Raw genomic sequence first — 20,407 nt, forward strand, 5'->3', positions numbered from 1 at the left:
TTATCGTTCTCACCCACTCCCGGCGACCCGTAGCTGGATGGATGGACCGGGGGATGGCAAAGAATAAGGCGAAACCGAGGGTATCTGAGAGTATTTGAGACGGTCTGGCAAGGTTCAATCAGCCCAGCAGCAGCATGGGTCTCCGCGACTGTTTCGGGTCGAATGATAAGCGTCCGTGTCAGCTGGGTGGATCAGTTGCTTCGTTGTCACAGGTCCACCCTACGTCATTGGGCCTCAACGCAAGCTCATTCTGAGAATGTGAGTATACTGCTGGAGCAGAGTTGGAGCTAAGCTTGGGCAAAATGGGAGGTGTAGATGCAGGGTGCCGGTGTACAAGGAATCAAACGTAGCTAGGCAGTTGCGTGCTTCAGCTTATCCGAGAGCACGTGACGTGAACCGAGGTATGCATATCGTCAAGACTGCTGTTCTTATTAATCGAGGCCACGGGTGGATTGACAATTATGGTATTCCCTATCTAGTGCGGAAGAATATTCATGTACATAGAAACAACGGGGCATCGATCTTGCAGACTAGAAACAAGCCTGGAAGATCAGATAACCCAGTAGGGGTATTTGATCAATAAAACAAGACCGAAAGTAAACGGGAGGTGAAAGGAAATCAAGACCAGGTTCATCCACGCCATCGCGAGAAGGGAAATCCCGGATAAGCGCCAAATGAGGGAGAGAAGAAAAGCCCCTCCGCCGGCTTCTAAATGCATCAAGGATTTGACATGGGTCATCAAAAGCATCCGTGAAGGTCGTTAAATCGTACTGCCCCGGTGGCAGCTCAGTGAGAAAACAAATCAAAACCAAGACGCCCCATGAGAGGAACCCCGGCGTCGGAAGAATTGTCTATCGTCGAACGCCATGACGCCGGCAAAGCGGCCGAATGATGAAAAGAAGAAAGAAGAAGGTAGAGAGAAATCAGCTCAGAAACTGACTTCGCCAGCGTCACTCTCCATCACATTTTCATCCCAGTATTGATCCGAGGGAGACTCGCGAACAGCGGGTTGGGAGCCGAGAGCAATTGCCTCGCCCTCGCCACGCTCCACAAACTCGTCCTGGGTTACTTCTTTCATGATACGCTGGAAATACATTCGCAGCGTGCGCAGACCGCGCAAGTAACCCCGATCAATATCCATCGGGTGTTGAGGCGGACAAGGTGTGTCTGGAGGCATCTCATCTTCGCCGGTGACGCAATTAGCAAAGTCGACAATCTTAAGCTGGACGTTAATATTGTTGTGGCCGTCTTCCGAGGCATTACGCCTTGGCCCAGGCGGTGCACCGGCAAGATGACGGGGGGTTGGTGGAGGAGTCATCTGCTCTCCATCGTACAGGATCAACAAACTGCTGGCATAAAGGCGGTATCGATCCAGCTTTCGGATCATATGTTCCAACAATGACAGCTTTTCCAGAATCACGGGGATCTTTTTAGCCACGCTCGTGTAGCTGACGCCGTCGTAGAGGAATCGAGTAAGTGCATCCTGGAATTCGCGACCAGATTTCAGGTCCCGCCCAAAATACTTGTCTTCGAAGATGTATTCCTGTTTCTTGACATTCCAAGCTTGCATACCACAGAGACGAACCCCAAGCTGCTGTGAGGTAGTTGACTGGCACTTGCGTCTTTGTGATTTCTTCTTTTTCTCGTTCGCTTCAATGCCATATTGGCGGGTACCCATTTTGAGATCGAGCACGCATGGCTTGTTCATGCCAGCTGTGAGATCCTCTAGGAGAAGGAAAAACTGGACTCGTTCATCCTTCCTCAATTGAGCCTCCTTGGGGTTGCTTGGCAATTGAGGGCTCACCTCGCCATTTGATCTGGGACGTAGTGAAGCGGCAGATGGTTTGTTGGAACCTGGAGACTTGGGGTCAAAGGATTCACTGACGTGATTGCTTCCAGAAGCTGGAGAAACCGAGGTGATACTTTTGACTGGAGAGTGGTTCAAAGGCATTGAAGCGTCACCTTCCATCGCAAAAATGTCATCCTCTCTATCCCCTCCATACCCCTCGTCATCGAAAAACAGGAGGTCACCAGTACCATGAGAGTTCATGCTTCCTCGTCTTTGCAGTCCACCCCCAGAGTGTCGTCGTCGAACCTGCTGGCCCCGGTTAAGGGAGTTTGTCCGGTGGTGCTCGTCTTCGGTCTGGACCTTCTCAATGCGATCGCGATTCTTATCTAATGCAGTGGAGGCGGACGATGAGAGCGTGGGGCCGTCAGTACCGGATGGAGTAATATCCATGGCAGGAGATCTCAAAGCCTCGACTTTGTCGTGTCCTGGCGGACGACTGCTAGCAGTGTGGTCTTCTGACAAGTTTCCACGGCGACGAGAAATATCAGAAGTGGCCCTCGGCAAATGTAAATGCCCTCGCGCATGGCGACGATGGTGATGAATGGCAGGGGGGCTGAAGACTTCTCGCAGGACCTGCTCCTGGAGTTTTCTGTTGACGGTCGTAGCACCCCAGATCTTATTACGGTTGCTCAATGATGTATCAGAATCCATCGTTACTTCACTGAGCCCACCCGCTGAACGTGGTCGATTCATTACCGTGTCGTCCAAGAGCCGCGGTCCTTGAAAACGAGAAAATAGACCCGCAGGAATAATATGGCGATTGTTCTCGAGGATTACTTTGGGAATCACACCTGTTATCTGTTTCTGGCTCACAATACGTTGAGGCTCTGGTGTTTCGAAAGGATTTGAATTCAAATGTCCGTTGGTTCGTTTTGCCTCGGGAGAATTGATATCCGCGACCTCGAAGGGCCCTTTCGGTCGCTTTGCAGTTTTAGAGAAAGTGACATTTAAAACGCCGATATATCTGAAGCATTACATATCAGCGCAAATTCTCAAATTGAACACGAGGCCACTCCAGAGAGGGACTAGTGTTGATACACTCAACCTCAACATCACTTGTGAAGTTGGACAATTAAACATACCTGGGGAGAAACAATAGCATATCGGGGTGTCGGCGTTCAATACGTTCGTAGAATTCATTTTCTCGATTATTGAGCTGCTTGCACACGGCGCGCCTGGAAAAGCGAAAGACGGTCGTGTGGCCCCCAACTTGATGCCGATACGGCTTCAATTCCACCGCTCCAAGGGGCCCCGGAGTCTTGCGCCGAAGGGCAAGTTTCGAACGTTGGGTGGGAGTCGCAGTTGGAGTTGCCTCCGCGTCGTCCGTCAGGCTGGAGTCGTCGAGAAGGGAAAGTCCATTTTCATCGGCAGACATGACATCCGAGTCGCAGGTGGAATCGTAGCTGCGCTCAGAAATTGAACTCAGGCTCTTCTCGGCCACGCTCTCCGATGGAGACCGGAGATCTTGAAGATCGCCGTGGAGAATCTTACTTTCATTCTTAGATCGAAAGGATATATCCACATGGCTGACTTCCTGCTCAGGAGAAGCGCTACGGTCTTGGGCCACCAACATTAGTTCATGACCCTTCTCTGCAGCCGACAACTGTACTTGTTGCACACTATGTGAGTCTGCCACTAACTGCTGTGGACTATTGACTCCCTCGGGCACATTGACGCGTTCGTGGGGGAAATAAACGGCAGATTTGATCTGCTCGTTCTCCTCCTCGTCTTCAAACGGGGCCGACCTTCGGCGACCTTCGTCAACCGAGCTGAATGATTCTGGGAACCGCTCAACGTGAGGCTCGGCCTGGAAATAGTCGCGGCCGCGTTCGGCAGAAAGCGTCGGGATGCTTTTGGAGAAGGATGACCCACGACCTCCTCCGGGGGTGAGATGGAAGTTGCGAATTTCTTCCAGAAGTTTGCGCGGCAGCATTGGTGGGCGGCGTTTGAAGGGCTCATCTTGCTCTAGCTGATCATTGGATTTGGCCAAGGGATGTGAGTCGGAAGAAGTTCCCTCGCCGAGCGAAGGAAGGGAGATGCTTTTACGGAGCAGTCCATCCTCCTCCATCGGTGACTCCAAAGTCTGATATTCGTGATCCATGGCCCGGTCCTTGGACTGCGGTGCCTCATCGTGCTGCCGGTCACGATCCTCCCGTCGTTTCCGGTCCGGCGAGGTGGTATTTTCCTTGAACAGACCCAAGTAATGGCTGGATTTACGGCTGCGCACGTTCGCGGCAGGTTCCACGTTGGTGAAATTTGCCTCGATTGAGCTGTCCACTCGTCCGCGGCGACCTCTGCTAGCGCTTCGCTGCAAAGGCACGCCTCGGGAGGGGTCTGCGAGCGAGGTATAAGCCGGAAACGCCTCGGAGCCGACAAACGACCGATCGTGGCCAGGCGAGGGGGATGTTAAGGACTGGGGGTAATAGGCGACATCGTCTAGTGCCGATGGAAGAAGGCTGCGTTCAGCGGGAAAATCTTGTGAGCCACTGATCTTCGTACCTGTTTCATCCGATGGCACTCTGTGCAGCAACTGGATGCCCCCTTCCGCTTCCCAGTCTTTCACTTGGTCTGTAGAGGAGATGGATGAACGCAGATGAGACAAGCGGCGAGCATCGGAGGAAGAGAAGAACGAAGAGGAGCGCAATGGGTAGTGTCTGTGGACGTCAACTTCCATGTGGGAAGGGCCGACGTTAGAACGGTGGGGAAAGACCTTGGAGAGAGGACTTGGAGAGCCGGAGACATCATCTAGATCAGGGATCTGATCAACGTGGCGCTCATTGTCCGCGGCCTTTTCGGGCGGTAGTTGTGGGGTATTGGCGCCGCTGTCCGAGGGAAGATAATGTGTGGCAAAGATACTGTCTCGCTCGGACAATTGGGGACTGTGAACCACGTCGGGACGGGTATATTTCTCCAAGGGGACCGCCGGCACCCTTTTTAGGGCGAACGGTGTTGCAGGGTCAGCCCATTGATGGACCGTGGGGGATTCTGCACGCGATGGGGACGGCACCTGTTGAGCCCCCTGGGACAAATGTCGGTCGTGCAACGAGTGGTGACGTGGGCTGGGCCGAGCTTGCTCGGCCTCGCTCGAGCAATCATATTGGGCGGACGCTGCATGTGTCACCAGGGGGTCAGGCAAAATGTCTTTGGGAGCGGGCGGCGGGTTTGACATGGATAGAACATTGGTCAAGCCTGCACGGTCGGGACAGAAGGGAAGCGGGACGCGACGGTGGTTGGTGGCTGGGATGTTGGGGGTGATTCAGGAATGGGATGAGACGGCAGAAAGAGGTGGGCGAGACAGAATAGATGCTGGCGTCACGAAGACGAGCGAAGCAAGTTAGTGGAGACCGCGACTTTGGGAGAAGTGCGTGAGCATGGTCAAGATGGGCCGGGAGAAGACCTTAGCCACAACCACAACCACGACCACGTTGAGCTAGGATGAATTCTTACAGGTTGGAGAGCTTGACCGCAAATCGGCTGGCGAGTGGGCGAACCGGGGTCAAGAGAGCTCAGACGCTGTGGCTCTGGGGGGAGAGGGGGGAAATGCAAGATAAAGGATCGAGGAGCGAAGCTAAATGCAGTTTGGCCTGCGTTGGACAGTGATGCCGATCGCCGTCACCGCCTGGAGGTTTGCGCCTCGTTGTGGACCCGCGTTGGGGACCTGGAAAGCTCGAGATACTGTCGAGCTGGATGTTCCTGAAAGAGTGGGAAAAACTGGAGATGGGGTGAAGACAAGGGTTGGTGGAAAGTGGAAGTGTGAGTGGCGGAGCGGAAGAATGGAAGATGGAAAGAATGAAAGATTGGATGGGTGGGAGCGGGAAGATGAAGTCACCGTCACCGTCACTACCGACTTGGTCTCTTCGACTCTTTGCCCACTTCAAGCTCCTTGATTTCATTGTCCCCCCGGGAGACTCCTCTGGTTCGATGATTCGCTCTTTCCATTTACCCCCTCCAAACTACTTAACTCCTACCATTCCTGCCACTTCAACTGACTTCGACTCTATCGGAGACTATCTCTGCCTATCTCCTGGTATCCATGGATATGACAGATATGATAAAGACACGGTGACTCCAGTCTTATTTCGCCGAGAAAATACTCCCCCCCCCCCCCCCGGTGATCTCGCGCAAGGGCTGGACTCCTGGACACCCATCCACCCTCTCTCGTGCCAACACTCGCGAAATCGAGGGATTTTCACCAATTGCCGCTCGCCGGTTCCAGAATGCACTGGGATCTCTGGGTCCTCTCGCAACGGTCATCGAGTCTCGCCGGCCATTGTAGGGGGCAAAAGGGATAACAAAGTTCTCGGGTCGATCGGTCTGGGTTTCATGGAACGCTCTTTCTTCACGCTTCTGCCAATCACCGTGCTCCAAGAATGGCGTGCAGCTCTCACGATCAGTCATAGGCGCCGGGCGATTATTCATCGCCCATGGTGTCGCTCTACGAGTTGCGATTGGACGGATGATCTTCGCCCGGGCATTCCACGGAGCGCTGGGAGTCTTTTCCATGCTTGCTGGGATTGTAAAGCGCTGGGCGAGCTACAGGGTGATCGATGCGATGCCAGGGCTAGGCTCTATGTAAGCTTATTTCGTTGACGAGGCCGATTCGCCGCGCCGTCGATGGCTTAGCTAGCCTGATAGATCAGCGCATTGAAAGCTGGGCTCATGAAGAAGTCACGGATACAACAGATCAGGCTATCGTGCTACTAACTCTTCAACTCAAGCTTGGACCGATGTCTACATTCACGCCAGGGCCGAGAGAACGCGGATCTATAGTTTGCGATACGATGTTTATAGACGAATTGGGCGCAGAGCATACAATCGCAGGAAATCCGTCAGGCTCCGAGTAATCATCCTTACTGTGTATATATAGGTAGGTAGCATAGTATGTGGAACAACCCCGAGCATAGCAGCTTCAGATGGTTTCAAATTAATCCATCATCAGTAGAGAAGCGGACTGAACGCATTGTCAATTTAGTCCATTTAGGGCTGCTACGGCTGGGACTGGCCGCCGACCTCGGGGATAAATGCTGAAACCATTCTTCATGGGGAGTCGGGAAGTCGCTAGGTGATGAACTTGCCAGAGACAAACAGAGATAAAAGAGCCAGGGCTGGTGAGAAAGAGACACCTGTGGAACCGGGAGCAATTTTTGACGTTGACCGCTCTAAATCCTTTATTAACTAGCGAATTTAATTACATGAGAAAGCAAGAGAATAACAAGATAATCTGATCATCGGGAGTTCTGCTTGGAGATTAAGAGATCAACACAACTCTACACAAAACTGGCTTGGCCCCCAATCTCTGTAGCGGGGAGGTCGTCATGTATTTCCCCTTAAAGGGTTGGTCCGATGCTGGGGCTGAGGATGGCTTCCAAGGGGTGAAAGATTCAGCTCATCTCTTTGGTCGGCCACCTTCCGTACATGTTGTCAATTCAATTAGAGCTTAATTGCTCCAGTGAGCACCTTGGAAGGAAGCGAAAAAGCGTGAAGTCCGCGAAAAGTCGGAGAAGGCAACGATATCCCCTGGATACCCGAACGTCTCTATTATTATCTACCACGCGTCGTTTAGGTCAGCCAATTCAGACAATTTGCAATTCAGGCTGTGTCGATCTCGGCATGACAAACACCCCACTTATCAGACTCCATTAGTTAGGGGTGGCGCCGGGGCCGTTTCTGTATTACTATTTAGTATCACTCTCAGAAACCGCAACATTGATCAACATCTTCAAAGAACCAAGGCAATAGCATCCATATCTCGCTTCACTGTGTTAATCGCGTAGTACATGAGAGTACGTGCGCTAGAAAATCTTGCAGAATCAACTTCCATAGCCCCTCTTATGTCTTTGATCAATGGAATTCACGGTGTTCAATGTTTTCGGGTATGTTGAGTATATGCTGGAATTCCGCACATAACATGTTGATGCTGCAGGAATACTACCGATCGATTGTTAGAATATATTCCACTTGATCAGACATTTTGATGATGGGCGAAATGACACGAGCAGGATTACGATGTGGACTCGTACTGATCCGGCAATGCAGAAGCTGGGCTATACCGAAAGGGGCAAGGGGGATGTCCGATCAACCCCTTTAGAGTGGCTCTGCGCTAAGCCTAGAATGGTAGTCGAGATGTAGTCGGGTATCAAGCGGGCCCTGGGGTCCATCTGTGGCCCTGAGAAGAGCAAAGCCATGGAAACTAATGGCCCGATAGGGCTGTAGCAGGCCAGAGGCCAGGGCTAAGCAATTTTGATTTGGCTAGGCTGTTAGCCAAGCTCATTTAAATAAGACCTGCGCGTTTTCGGGGAAAGATCCACATTGGGTGGTCAACAAGCGAAATAAGATCGATTGTCCGGATGAACGTTGGGGATATAAATAATAATTGCCCCTCGTAAAATTTCCAAGACTTTTTTCCCTTTCATCTCGGGACCCCTTGGTGTAATTCCCACCTGCCATTCTTTGATCATGTTGCAAATATCATGTGCGTCTCTGGCGAAGGCCGCCTTCGCCTTGGGCCTCCTTGACGTTGTCTCCGCCGTATCAGCGACATCCTCCACCACTTCCCCAAAATACAACTGCAACCCTTCAGATTCGTGTTGGCCATCAAACGCGGAATGGGAGACATTCAACAGCAGTCTATCCGGAAACCTACACCGCACGATTCCTTTTGCCGCAAGCTGCTATTATGATTCCACATTCTACGACCCTGCGGCCTGTAAGGTTGTCGAAAAGAACTACATCACCAACCAAGCACGAACAGATATCTTCGGCGCCGCAACAGGCCTGAATTGGGAATCTTGTCATGCGCAAACCTGCGCTCTGAATGCGGAGGATTCGTTCTCTGTCCTTTCCTCGACCTGCGATCTCGGTCGACTCTCGTCATTGTATGTCGACGCTCGTGAAGCACAACACGTTGTCACCGCGGTGAAATTTGCCAAAGCGCATAATCTCCGCATCAGCATCAAGAACACAGGACACGACTACTTTGGGCGTTCCACGAGCCCCAACACTCTTGCCATCTGGACCCACAACATGGACTCCTTGGCGTATCACGCCGATTTCACCGCATCCAAGTGTCCCAGGGCGAATGGGCAGCATATCGGAGAGATGGGTGCCGGTACTCAGGCATTGAGTGCATACGAATATTTCACCGGTTATGGCATGGATGTGGCCGGTGGCAACGAAGGATCAGTGGGCTTGGCTGGCGGTTTCGGTCAGGGAGGCGGCCACGGTGTCTTTGGCCCTGCCTATGGTCTGATGGTGGACAATGCCGTCGAGTTTGAAGTCGTGACGGCAGATGGCGAACTGAAAACGATCAACGAATGCAACGACCCCGATCTCTTCTGGGCGATGCGTGGTGGTGGCGGAGGTACCTTCGCCATCTTGACAAGCTATCGCTTCCAACTCCACCCAGCCGTCAAGATCAATGTGTACTCATTCACGGCCAAGTTCAAGCTCCACGGCAACGCAACTACCAACTACCGTGCGTTGGAGCAGGTTCTCACCCAACACGCGACTCACCAGCCCGTCTGGTCGAACAACAACGTCTCTGGACATGCTTACTACTGGCCGGACAAGATGGAGCTGTACCTCGTTCTGCCTTCCAACAACGTAACCGCTTTGAAGTCTCTGTCCCGTGGATTTTCCTCCTTCCTCACACATCACTCCGACATTGAGGTCGGCGAGAGCAATTACACCACCTATCCCAAATATACCGGATTCCTCAGTCTTACCAACTCGATCGCGGCTGAGGTCACCCCGGGTGGAATCTGGGAAGCGGTTGCCAGTCGGTTGATGCCGCGTTCATTATTTGAAACCAAGACCAGTGTCAGCAACCTCGTCAAGGCCGTCATTGAAGGAATGATGGTCAGCAATAAGCTGGTGCCCGACGGTGGCTCTCTAACCCAGATTATCATGACTACGCCTGTGAATCACCAGAATGGCAACGCGACAAGTGCCAACCCTGTCTGGCGCTCCGCCCTCTGGCATACTCTCATGACCGGTGGATGGACTAAGAAGCTGTCCAACTCCGAGGAGAACGAGCTGCAGGAGGCATGGTTGGGCACCATCGAGCCGTTGAAAGCTTTGACGCCTGGTGGAGGGTGCTATGTGAACGAAGGTTCTTACAAGGAACCGCAGTGGCAAGACACCTTTTACGGGTCGAACTACCACGAGCTGCTTCAGATCAAGGAGCAGTACGACCCTACCCACTTCTTTGACTGCTACAAATGTGTTGGCTGGAACGGACCGTCTGAGTAAGTTTATTTCCTTCCAAGCTGTTGATGAATCGATCGGAAACTAACCTTGCAACGTGTGCAGGGCCTATTCCTGTTACAACTAGTGCAGCGTTCACCTCTTGCGGTTGACCGGTAGAGCCGGTTTGAAAACCAACCTATTATTCTATCCTTGTATCACTATTATATTTTCATATCCTAGAATCACTACCATTCGAGCCTTATCTCTTTGCATCAACCAATATAATTGGGTTTTCTTTTTCTCTCTCTCCTCTCTCATATATTATCTGTTCTTGCGTGGGTAGAGAGACAAGCCCTATAGGTTGGTTACAAATATTTATATATCGGAACGGATGCTATTAAAGGGATACCTTTAGCCTCCCAACAGCTACACCGATGCACTTATAGAGGTAGAGACATGAATAGCTCGATGAGGCAGCTTACACGGAGGAACGGCGGATGTGATGCACTCACATAGTGATAAGAGGGGCGCCGACGCCCAACGGGAGCAGCCGGGCGGGTCTGCGTCCAACCAACGTCGCCCGCGATGTGAAGTCGATGCATTAGGGTGCCATCCTCGTCCTATCAACTCTCTCGACGCGATGAAGCTCGATGCAGCGGATGTGATCCCCAAGCTCGGGGTTCATCCCTCCCAGCCCACTTGCATCTCCACCCCGGCGGTTGAACACTCATGTCCCCCCTTCACGCGCGTTATTTCCAACCACTTCCGATGGTGTTGCACCTCGTTCATTTCTTTCCGTCGATCTGCTCATGTCGCTTGGCAGCCGACCGGAGGATCTGTGAGCTGAGCGTGTGTCGCTTATGTTAAACTCTCGGGGACAAGCTGTTGGAGTGCTGCGTCGCTGTCACAGCAACATCCTGGAACTCGTCTGCCTGGGAATCCTGGGGCTCACCTCGTACAAGTTGTGTCGACAGACCGGGATTGGCAGCCACGTCAACGGGGATTTTGAGAGACCCAAGTGTACAGAGCCGGCGCACTACGATTGGCGGCGTCAAGATGAGTCGGCCGTTACATCTGAACACCCAAATGGGCCCCGGTCAGAGCCAGAGATACTCGTTCATTGAGACGCCTCTTGAGATGCATCCAGCAGGCCTTCATTCAGAGCTGTCATCACTGCCGCCGGGGTCTTCAGGTGCGAACATGGCCACCCCACAAGCAGCGATCGAATCACCGAGCCGAGTGCAAGGCCAACCAGTCCAGTACATCCCGAGCGAAAAAGAGCGACGGTTGCAGCAAGAAGGAATCATTCCCACGTACTCCAAGTACCCTCCTCCCGACCAACATCCTGCTTATTCTGCGCCTCTGGACGAGCCACCGATCCAGCAGGCGCCGGTTCCAACCCCTCAATATGCGTATAATGCGTATAGCCAGCATTCCTACCATCAGCCGCCCACTTCCCCCGGTCCTCTGCCAGTGAAGACCAACCCCGATTTGCCCAGCCGAAGCGACACGATGACCGTGGCACCGGATGCCAACCCGCTCCAGTCGCCGAAATCGCCCTATTTCCCACCCCCGACGGCCGCGACGCCATCCCAGATGGCACCGGTCGACGACTTGAGTGCGTTCCACCAGCCGGGACAGATCATGCACCCAAACCAAGAGGTGCAAGGCGGCACTTGGCATCACGGCTTATGCGAGTGTTCGAACATCGGGGCTTGCTGTTTGGGACTGACCTGTCCCTGCGTCCTGTACGGAAGAACACAATACCGCCTGTCCATGAAATCGCGAAAGGAAGACCCGACCAATATGCTGGGCTACGAGACGTGTAATGGGTCATGCACGGGTATGGCTCTGTTATGTGGGTGTCAATGTAAGCTGGTCCATCTTTCTTCTGCATTCCGCTCATTGGGGGGGAGCATGCACTCACACGTCAACCACAGGGCTCCTGGCAACCATCCAGCACACCCGGACGAGAAAAGCGTATGGGATCCACGGTGACATTGCATCCGACTGCGTGCGCGCCACTTGCTGTACCTGCTGTATTTTGATCCAGGACGAGAAGGAGATCCAGACGCGCGAGGAGCGGCGCAGCCGGGCTGCGTTGGAGAGAGGCGCGACTCTGCTCTCCCCATACACGGCGCCCGGTCCGATGGCCTATGCCCCGCCTCCACGATGAGTGGCGTCATCGACAAGGCGATTGAAGTGCAGAGCGTGGCAGGTTTTTGTATCTATAGCGAAGCGATGTCATATAATACCAAGCACAAGACATTCAATGACTCGATGCGGGAGCATTCGGAGCGACGAGATGAGAGACCTGCATTATTCCCGCGTGGCTGATGGGATCAGTACAGCGCTAGAAAGATGATCGCGCACGAGTGCAAACCAGCAAGTTGACTGGTCACATCCCGACTGCCCTAGGACCAGGGCGATGATGTCAGTGATGAGAGACTGCAGAATGGACAGGACCAGCAGAAGCAACCCATCTATATGCAATTTTCATGACTCGCAATTCATTGCGGGCTCAGTTCAACAATGGCACCAGGACACCTCCAGCCTCGCGCCTCGTCGAGCTTCTCCAATGTTGGCAAACCACCCAACTCCACGCATAAGCTCAAAGCTAATGCGCCAATCTATGAGTAATGGAAACCCCTTTCTTCAGCATCTGCTTCTCACTCTCTCCCTTCGCCGGGAGTTAAAGGAGCGGCCGCGGCCTCTTTTGACGGATGACCTCGTTGCCTCCGAGGATGTATCACGACGCCGAGCTGCGAGCAGAGCGCATCTGCACAATCGCACGATCGCACGAACCACAGCGTCAGATTCTGCAGGATCTCAACACCTTCCGCTCTACCGGGACGAGTTGTCCGTCTGGTAGCGACGAAGATCCTGGCGAGAGCGGCCAACCTACGCACCTTGCCCGCATGGACTGAGGCAACAGGCTAGCCACAGCCGTATGCAAGGTCATAGTCGCGGCAAAGTGATGCATTGCTGGCGGATCCACGATGGTGGAGCCCGGAGTCTTTCCCCAGACGTGCGCAACTGGCTAGTGACTTGCTGGGCAGGAAACCCCGAAAGTTTGATTGGGCTGCAGAAACGCCGCCGGAGTGCATTGGAGATCGCTTGCTGCAAGTAAGGGTGAGATAGGTCTGTTTACCTCCCTGGGTGGCCACAGTCACAACACCGGATTTGAGACCTGTCTACTATGCACGGAATTGTGCGTTACTGGGGAAGATGGAGCTCGTTTACTCCAGGGTTGTACGCGTTGCTCTCTTAAACACTTGTCACGAAGTTTGAACGCCCACAAGCGTCTCTGGGTTGTTGTACATCCCTCTTCAGGTACATATACACATTGCTGATATGTCGTCGACTTCGCAAACCAAGACTGGGTATGACCACGACAACCTGCGGCATGTGGTTATCATCTCGACGTGTTTCGCCTTCACTTTGTCCACGACGGCCGTAGGATTTCGTATCCTATCTCGAAAGGTCAATGGTACCGGACTGTTCCTGGACGATATGTTTATGATTGGCGCCCTGGTAGGAGTGTATGCCATTATCCTCCGCGATGGCATTGCTGATTGGTGACCTGAAGCTGTTTGAATGGGGCATCTCCATCGCTGGAGTTGTTAGTGAGTACCGTCCCGAGAACAATGCATGGATTCATGGATCTACAGGACCGAAGACTCACCCATCGCAGTGCTTTACAACGGATTGGGAACGCACATTGTGTATGTGAAGCCAGAACAACTGGTGGTCTACTTGAAGGTTGGTTGTCTTGCTATCAACCTTCCCCGAAGATAGGGCTAATTCCAACCTAGACCCTTTTCACGGGCTCGATCCTCTATACGGGCTGCATTGGATGCATCAAATTATCCATCTTGATGCTCTACCGACGCCTGTTCCCCGTCAAGACCATGAAGATTGCTGTCAGGGTGGTGTCTGTCATTGTGGTGCTCTGGGCCTTTGGCGGTATTCTGGTGGGATGCTTCACCTGTGTTCCCACCAAGAAGCTGTGGTTTCCCCAGACGCCAGGCGGCTGCATGGACTTGGGCAAGTTCTACTACGGGCTCCAGATCCCCAACATCGCCACTGACGCCATCATCCTATTCATGCCCATGCACGTCGTCTGGAACCTGCCCATCTCTCGAGGCCAGAAAGTCGGTCTGTCGGCGATTTTCGTGCTGGGTTTTCTGTAAGCAGACGGACCGTTACCGTGCAGCCATCGCCAGACTGACGTGCGGCAGGACTCTGATCTTTGATATCATTCGTCTCGTTTCCCTTGTTGACCTTTCGAAATCTGGAGACGACGTTACTTGTATGTGGTTCTGGTTTCTGTGGATTACTCCCAACGTGCTGACCTATAGCAGACAACCAAGTGAATGCGAGCGTGTGGACCTGCATCGAGCCTGCTGTGGGGATTGTCGCCGCTTGCTTGTCGAACATGCGCCCGCTGTTCAAGCTCGTGCATGAGAAGGTCTGGGTGCGAGTCATCAGCGGCCCTGGCAACACCAGCCAGCAGGAGATTGTCGGGACGAAGAGCGGATGGTCTCGCAGCACTCCAAGTCCCAACGGTGACATTCTGCACTCCGAGATGCAGATTTCCCACGACAGTCCGGCGTGAGGAGCTTCACTTGAGGACTGCGGTATGCATTCCTAGCCTATTAGTTGTTCCCCCTCTTCTTTCTTTTTGTGGATTTTGGTGCTATATAATGGGCGAAGGGAGTATACCTTTGCTCTGTCTTCTTTCTCTACATGGCCAATTACTCCCTCGGCTTTGGCCTTATGTTAAATCATCCTCTTCATTATTATTGCTCTATACTAGTGATATCTTTTCCTGAAAGTGTTCACACAAAGCTTGGGGCGCAAGCTTGAATGTTCTGGAATTCTTCACCCCGTCCATGGTTATCGTCACATACTATCCATGAATCCTAATGGCCGTTGGTTCTATTTCAGTCTTGGTATATCGCATAGTATTCTCCATTCACGAGTCCACACAGACAAGATCTGTGTAATGCTACCTCAGTAGACCAGCTCCCGATCTGTGAGAGAACAAAGCGTGAGATGCAAGATCACTGATCCATCACTCATCACTTCTAGCATCTGCTCACCGAATCCCCTCAACGCATCGAGATAAACAAGACCAAAAAGCCAATCATATCAACCCCGACCGATACGAGCCATCCGATCAGCGGCGCCGTCTCCCATCACCATCATACTGGCCACCTCATTGGCCGCACCAGCGTCGATCTCCGAAGCCCCTCATCGTCCCTTTCGCACGGCCTGCGCAATGACGCGACAGGTCTGTTTCTAGCGAGAGAGTTAAAGACCACAAACCTCACCTCCCACAGCCCGGCCTGAGCTCTCACCACCCCAATAGCCAACAATCATGCGTGGGCTGGACGAGAGCACCGGTGCTCTCCTGCGCGTCAGCCAGAGCGCAGGGGAGCAAGTGAGACAAGGATGGGAGGCCTTCCTGAACTTCGCCGCACGAGACAACGTGCTCGAGGTCGCGCTCGGTCTAATGTGAGTCGGTGCAGTGATACTGGCAGAGGCGCATACAGCAGGACGCCAGCTAAGGGACGACCCCGTCCAAACCGCAGAATCGCAAATGCCTTCACGCAGGTCGTGACTTCGTTCGTCTCCGACGTCGTTCTCCCCGTCGTCTCGCTTCTGCCCTTTCTGAACCGGAACATGGACCAGAAATTCGCTGTGCTCTCGGCCGGGCCCAACTACGTCCCGGGCGAGGGCTATAATACGATCAAGCAGGCCCGGGACGACGGCGCGCTGGTCCTAGCATGGGGGTAAGGCGTACTCCGTGGAGGATGCTGTCGCGTGCCGTGGCTGACGAGGGAATGTAGACTCTTCGTGGAGAACTTTCTCAACTTTCTGGGCGTGAGCTTGACGCTGTTTGCGGTTGCGCACCTGTACATGTTTGTCTCCCATAACAAGATCATCAAGCCTACCGTGCGGTGCCGGTATTGCAAGGGTTTTATCAGCGTGGAGGTGGGTGACTCTCTTCTCACTGTCCGGTCCATGATTAACACGGTCCCAGGCTTCTCGGTGCACAAATTGCTCCAGTTGGCAAGATGGTAGAGAAGACCTGCCTAAAGCTGAGAACTCGAGAGAAGAAGTGGAGGCCATCTAGGGAAGGGTTGATGATGCGAAGTGGGTTCGGTGGCTGCAGGAATCAATGAATGGAGGGAAGCTTGATGTAGAAATGGACCAATGGTAATGCAAGGTAGGATCCATTATTGCAGTCTGGACTACTCCATGCGAACGAGCCTAAATCAAGCTCCTTTTCCCTTTTCCTACGGCAGTCTCAAGTCATGTAGAGCGAACCCGATGCAGGATGCTGGTTAGTGGAAACTACTGCCTCGAAGCAATACTTCGATACCAGCTCTGGGAAGTAACACCGGATCCTTCAAGCAATCTGAAAATTCATTCACGGACCAATCTTGGAAAACTTGCTATGGAGCCATTTCTCATAAAATCATGTCTTGAACCCTTCAATGAAGGCCACCCTGAACACCTAGAAGTTGCGCTGGGTTCCACCCATCCGGCCATCCAAATCAGAGTCCACGCGAGGATCAAGCTTATTGGCAGTGTTGGTCGAGTGAGGACCCGCAGTCAAGCCAGCAGTGGGGTTACTGTAGCTGCTGCCAGCAATAGCCTCATGGCGGGCGCGGTTGTCTCTGTCCGAGTCAACGCGGGGGTCTATCTTGTTGGCCAGGGTGGATTGGTGGGGACCAGCAGTAGTAGACGCAGTCTGGTCACCTTCGTAGGTGCTGCCGTAGGGGTTGATGGCCACACCTTGCTGGTGAGGGTGGATATCGCCATATGCAACGCGAGAGCCGGGCTGGTTGGCAACGTTAGATTGGCGAGGGCCGGTGGTATCGACGTTGTACTCGCTAGACGGGCCAAGACGCGATCCACCGGTGCTGTGGAGAAGAGCATCACGGTTGTCTAGTTTGGTCAGTTAATACGAGTCTGGGGAGCATCGTGACACAGGGGGGAGAAGTCGACTAACCTCTGTCACTGTCTACTTTGGGGTCAAGCTTGTTAGCAACGCCCGAGCTGTGTGGACCGGCAGTGCCGCCCATTGCGTGGTGACGAGCCCGGTTATCTATTCGATGGGACAATCCGATTAGCCAACGTCAAGCCACGACCTTGATAGCAGTCACATACCACGGTCGCTGTCGACGCGAGGGTCCAGCTTGTTCGCGAGGTTCGAGTCATGCGGGCCATGGTTGGAGGAGCGGCTTGACTCGTTGTTACCAGTCAGAAGCTCTTCGGCTTTGCGCAAGGGACCCATGATGGAGATTTAAGTTGGTACTGGTGATGGTTGGAGTGGTGGTGTTGATAGATGATGTGATACAGGTAGAGGTGGTGGTGATGTAGATGGAGAGAGGGGGAGATACTGGACTCGGAAGCCTTTATATAGTTAGTTAGCTTCTCCTCTCCATAGATATGACGTCGTGGCTGGCAACCATGATGCCGCTTTTGCATAGTGCTGGCATGTGTGAGAAGCTAGCGCAATTGCGATGTTGTTTGAGGTTTGTGCTACTGCGATCCTGGCCGCATCAGGCGCAGGTTTGCCACAGCGCGACCCACGTCGATCCACGAAAACAGGGCTGAATCCATGTCACTGTTGTGATCCAAAAAAACAAGAATCGATAACACCGAGATAGTTGGGATCTACACAGCCATGAATCAAATATTGTGTCATGGTTATTTCGATGCAGAGGATGCACATTGATATCTCGACCCATAGGACTAACACAGTCATGCAAGGCCGCATTGCTCGCAGGAGAATACCACACAGGGCTTATAGACCATCAACTATGCTAGCGGTGACAATCTCGCTGCAGCCACAGTGTTTATATCCTACACTGCTGACAATACTTATCACGCTGCAAACCCAGCGCCAGCCCTGTCAATCCTCCAAGCCCCACATTCGAAATCGAACGCCATTCATGACCTGTCGAATGGGAGAAAAGCGATCTATATAGGACAATTCTACTGCAGCACAATATTCCATACAATTGCTGCGCAGGAGAGCCATGATAGGCCTGGCAGCCACGTTGGTATATCCTTCCAATTGGGTGAGATCTACCTAGTCCAAATGCGCTATCAAACAGCAACGTCTTAATATCATGCTTCAAGTTGTCCATTGGTTATCTCAAGACCCCAGGCAAAGACCCAATCATTAGAACATTGCACAAGACATCAACCGGAAGCAATTGTGTTCGCCTTGGATCCAATTGAACTTTCATCTATCCCTTCAGAATTTACATGCATACCCCATCAAAAAAGAAACGAGAAAAAGCACTCCCTTCTATCGAGACAATATAGAATAATACTAACAGCTTCGAAGGAGCATCAGCTGTTGGTGCCCGGCACAATATTAGTAATCGTGGTGCATGATTGGCAAGTTTCCGTGGACAGCAGCTTGCAAGAAGCTACCCCATCTGCGGATTCACCACTTAGGTGGTCAGCTTGGTGGCCGAGGGAGATCCAGTGTACAGGACCAGCAGGACGACGGTGAGGACACCACCAATCGCGATGCCCTTGGCCTTGGTCGGGTTGGTCCGGCGGTACTCGCCCACCTGGAGGCGCACATCGGTGGCAAGACCCTGGATCTTCTCAGCGCCAAGCTTGTAGTAGACCAGGCCACCGAGGGCAATGGAGTAACCGAAGAACTGCTGGGGCGTGACGGGATCACGGAAAATCAGCATGGAGGCGGCGACCAGGAGGATATCCTTCAGGATACCAGCCATGGTCAGGACGACGGCGGAAGTCTTGCCAATCTAGAATGAAGTTAGCGCCCGTGACTCGCCATCCCGCATCGAGTTGGAGATCATCTTACCAGAAGCACGACGGAGGCGTTCAGCAAGAAAGCAACCAGAGCGTTGGCAATGAGAGTCATGATGCCAAGAGAATAGATGTCGGTCATAGTCATACGGGGGAGATCGGTGAAAAGGGTGACAACGCCGTTGGTGACGGCGCAAGCGGGGGCGTAGTAATACAGCGAGACAAGAGGATCCATCTTGAACTCGGCGGAGCTGAGGAGACGCTGGACCATGACCAGACGCAGAGCCTCGAAGATGATACCACCAACCTGGATGATGAAACCAAGCATGTCGAACTTGATCTCGCCAAACGAGGCAATCACAACACCCACAACAATGATGGACACATTGCCGAGGGTCTTGAAGTTGGCCGGGGCAATGCCGAAGGCCCAGGTGGCAACCAGGGTTGCGACCGCGTTGGTGGCCTAGAAAAGATCAGTGTTGGTGGAATTTCCGTGACCGTATTGTCCGGGTGTCGCAATGAAACTCACCTTCAGCATCTGAATGAACGAAACACTGAGGTACAGGTAGGCAAGGTTACCGCAGATCAGACTCAAGCTGAACATGACACCGATGGGCACAATGGCGCGACTATGGCAGAAGCAGAATCAGCACAGCCCTTCAGAAAATCCCGAACGAAACCTTAGAATCATGGAGACTCACGCGTAGGTGCTCGGGGTCATCGGGACCTTGTGGCGGGAGTCCAGGACGGTGGTGAAGCGGGCCAGGATCTGGGTCATGGCGGTCGCGAACACCATGTGCCATGTCGTGAGGAACAGGGCTGCAATGAGTGGTTAGACTCGGGTTGATTCAAGGTATCCAAGACGCCTCCAATGGCAAGTTTCAACGGGCTGGGAACACTCACGGAAATCTATACAACACGAGTCAGTTTCAAAATTCTGGAGAATGGTATACGGGGGTTACAGAGGGACATACTGAAGTGGGCGGAGGAGAGAACCCATTTGTTGAACAGAATAACGCTCGAACTCAGGGCAATCCACAGGCTGAGAAAATTTAGCAACCAGATGCGACGGTGAGCAGGGGATGAAGTCGGGATCGAGGGCGGACGCACGCAATATAGAAGGCCGGGTGCAGACCACTGCTCTGAGCCGGAGCTGGAGCACCGCTCTCGAGCTTGCGTTCATCTTGGGAGGAGCGACCGTTTGCCATGGTGGGAAGGGGGGTGAAGAGAACCGCAAAAGAGTGACTATGGGTGAGTAGAGGTAAGTTGTGGGAAAAATGCGACACGGGGGAGGCAGTTAGGAGAAGTTTAGGGGCGCGAGCGATCGGCCGTGGGGCGGTGACAAGCTCGCGGGCGGCGCTGATTGGCGGTCGACCTCTCCAAAACTCCTAAAGTACACGTTGACGCGTGGAACCCTGGACGTTTCAGGTTCTACGCAGGGTCTGGTTATCGACTCTCTGTCGATCCCTTTTCGATGGATCAAAATTGGACCCGGGCTGTGCCAAATAGGGTCTGCTAAGGGTTTTCGTCGTGGCACTGGCCATCTCCACTTCCAAGTCGCCG

The 20,407-nt window shown here is 53.1% G+C and overlaps 8 protein-coding genes across 8 annotated transcripts; 4 read left to right on the forward strand and 4 right to left on the reverse strand.

Annotated features, from left to right (window-relative positions):
* Nucleotides 1–928: 928 nt before the first annotated feature.
* N7459_003247 (inositol polyphosphate kinase KCS1) lies at nt 929–5,018 on the reverse strand (the record flags this gene model as incomplete). Its single annotated transcript, XM_056942431.1, has 2 exons — nt 929–2,813; nt 2,932–5,018. The coding sequence occupies 2 exons, from the start codon at nt 5,016–5,018 to the stop codon at nt 929–931; spliced, it is 3,972 nt and encodes a 1,323-aa protein (XP_056802314.1).
* Nucleotides 5,019–5,923: 905 nt separating this feature from the next.
* Nucleotides 5,924–6,352, reverse strand: N7459_003248 (uncharacterized protein; the record flags this gene model as incomplete). The annotated part of the gene is made up of 1 exon (XM_056942432.1): nt 5,924–6,352. The coding sequence occupies one exon, from the start codon at nt 6,350–6,352 to the stop codon at nt 5,924–5,926; it is 429 nt and encodes a 142-aa protein (XP_056802315.1).
* A 1,953-nt stretch (nt 6,353–8,305) lies between these two features.
* On the forward strand, nt 8,306–10,099 carry N7459_003249 (FAD-binding oxidoreductase; the record flags this gene model as incomplete). The annotated part of the gene is made up of 1 exon (XM_056942433.1): nt 8,306–10,099. The coding sequence occupies one exon, from the start codon at nt 8,306–8,308 to the stop codon at nt 10,097–10,099; it is 1,794 nt and encodes a 597-aa protein (XP_056802316.1).
* A 993-nt stretch (nt 10,100–11,092) lies between these two features.
* N7459_003250 (DUF614 domain protein) lies at nt 11,093–12,212 on the forward strand (the record flags this gene model as incomplete). The annotated part of the gene is made up of 2 exons (XM_056942434.1): nt 11,093–11,906; nt 11,977–12,212. The coding sequence occupies 2 exons, from the start codon at nt 11,093–11,095 to the stop codon at nt 12,210–12,212; spliced, it is 1,050 nt and encodes a 349-aa protein (XP_056802317.1).
* Nucleotides 12,213–13,390: 1,178 nt separating this feature from the next.
* On the forward strand, nt 13,391–14,654 carry N7459_003251 (uncharacterized protein; the record flags this gene model as incomplete). The annotated part of the gene is made up of 6 exons (XM_056942435.1): nt 13,391–13,570; nt 13,626–13,662; nt 13,731–13,798; nt 13,852–14,225; nt 14,278–14,348; nt 14,401–14,654. 6 exons carry the CDS (start codon nt 13,391–13,393, stop codon nt 14,652–14,654), a joined length of 984 nt encoding a protein of 327 aa, XP_056802318.1.
* Nucleotides 14,655–15,419: 765 nt separating this feature from the next.
* Nucleotides 15,420–16,178, forward strand: N7459_003252 (MscL family protein; the record flags this gene model as incomplete). The annotated part of the gene is made up of 4 exons (XM_056942436.1): nt 15,420–15,556; nt 15,634–15,834; nt 15,892–16,036; nt 16,086–16,178. The coding sequence occupies 4 exons, from the start codon at nt 15,420–15,422 to the stop codon at nt 16,176–16,178; spliced, it is 576 nt and encodes a 191-aa protein (XP_056802319.1).
* Nucleotides 16,179–16,562: 384 nt separating this feature from the next.
* On the reverse strand, nt 16,563–17,345 carry dprA (putative cell surface protein; the record flags this gene model as incomplete). Its single annotated transcript, XM_056942437.1, has 3 exons — nt 16,563–16,996; nt 17,061–17,156; nt 17,219–17,345. The coding sequence occupies 3 exons, from the start codon at nt 17,343–17,345 to the stop codon at nt 16,563–16,565; spliced, it is 657 nt and encodes a 218-aa protein (XP_056802320.1).
* Nucleotides 17,346–18,516: 1,171 nt separating this feature from the next.
* N7459_003254 (sugar phosphate/phosphate translocator) lies at nt 18,517–20,052 on the reverse strand (the record flags this gene model as incomplete). Its single annotated transcript, XM_056942438.1, has 7 exons — nt 18,517–18,840; nt 18,900–19,307; nt 19,374–19,473; nt 19,546–19,663; nt 19,748–19,753; nt 19,819–19,886; nt 19,955–20,052. 7 exons carry the CDS (start codon nt 20,050–20,052, stop codon nt 18,517–18,519), a joined length of 1,122 nt encoding a protein of 373 aa, XP_056802321.1.
* Between the last annotated feature and the right edge of the window lie 355 nt (nt 20,053–20,407).

The sequence above is a fragment of the Penicillium hispanicum genome (assembly GCF_028827665.1).
Source record: "Penicillium hispanicum strain IBT 35686 chromosome Unknown utg000003l_segment0_segment0, whole genome shotgun sequence".
In the NCBI taxonomy this organism is placed as follows: domain Eukaryota; kingdom Fungi; phylum Ascomycota; class Eurotiomycetes; order Eurotiales; family Aspergillaceae; genus Penicillium; species Penicillium hispanicum.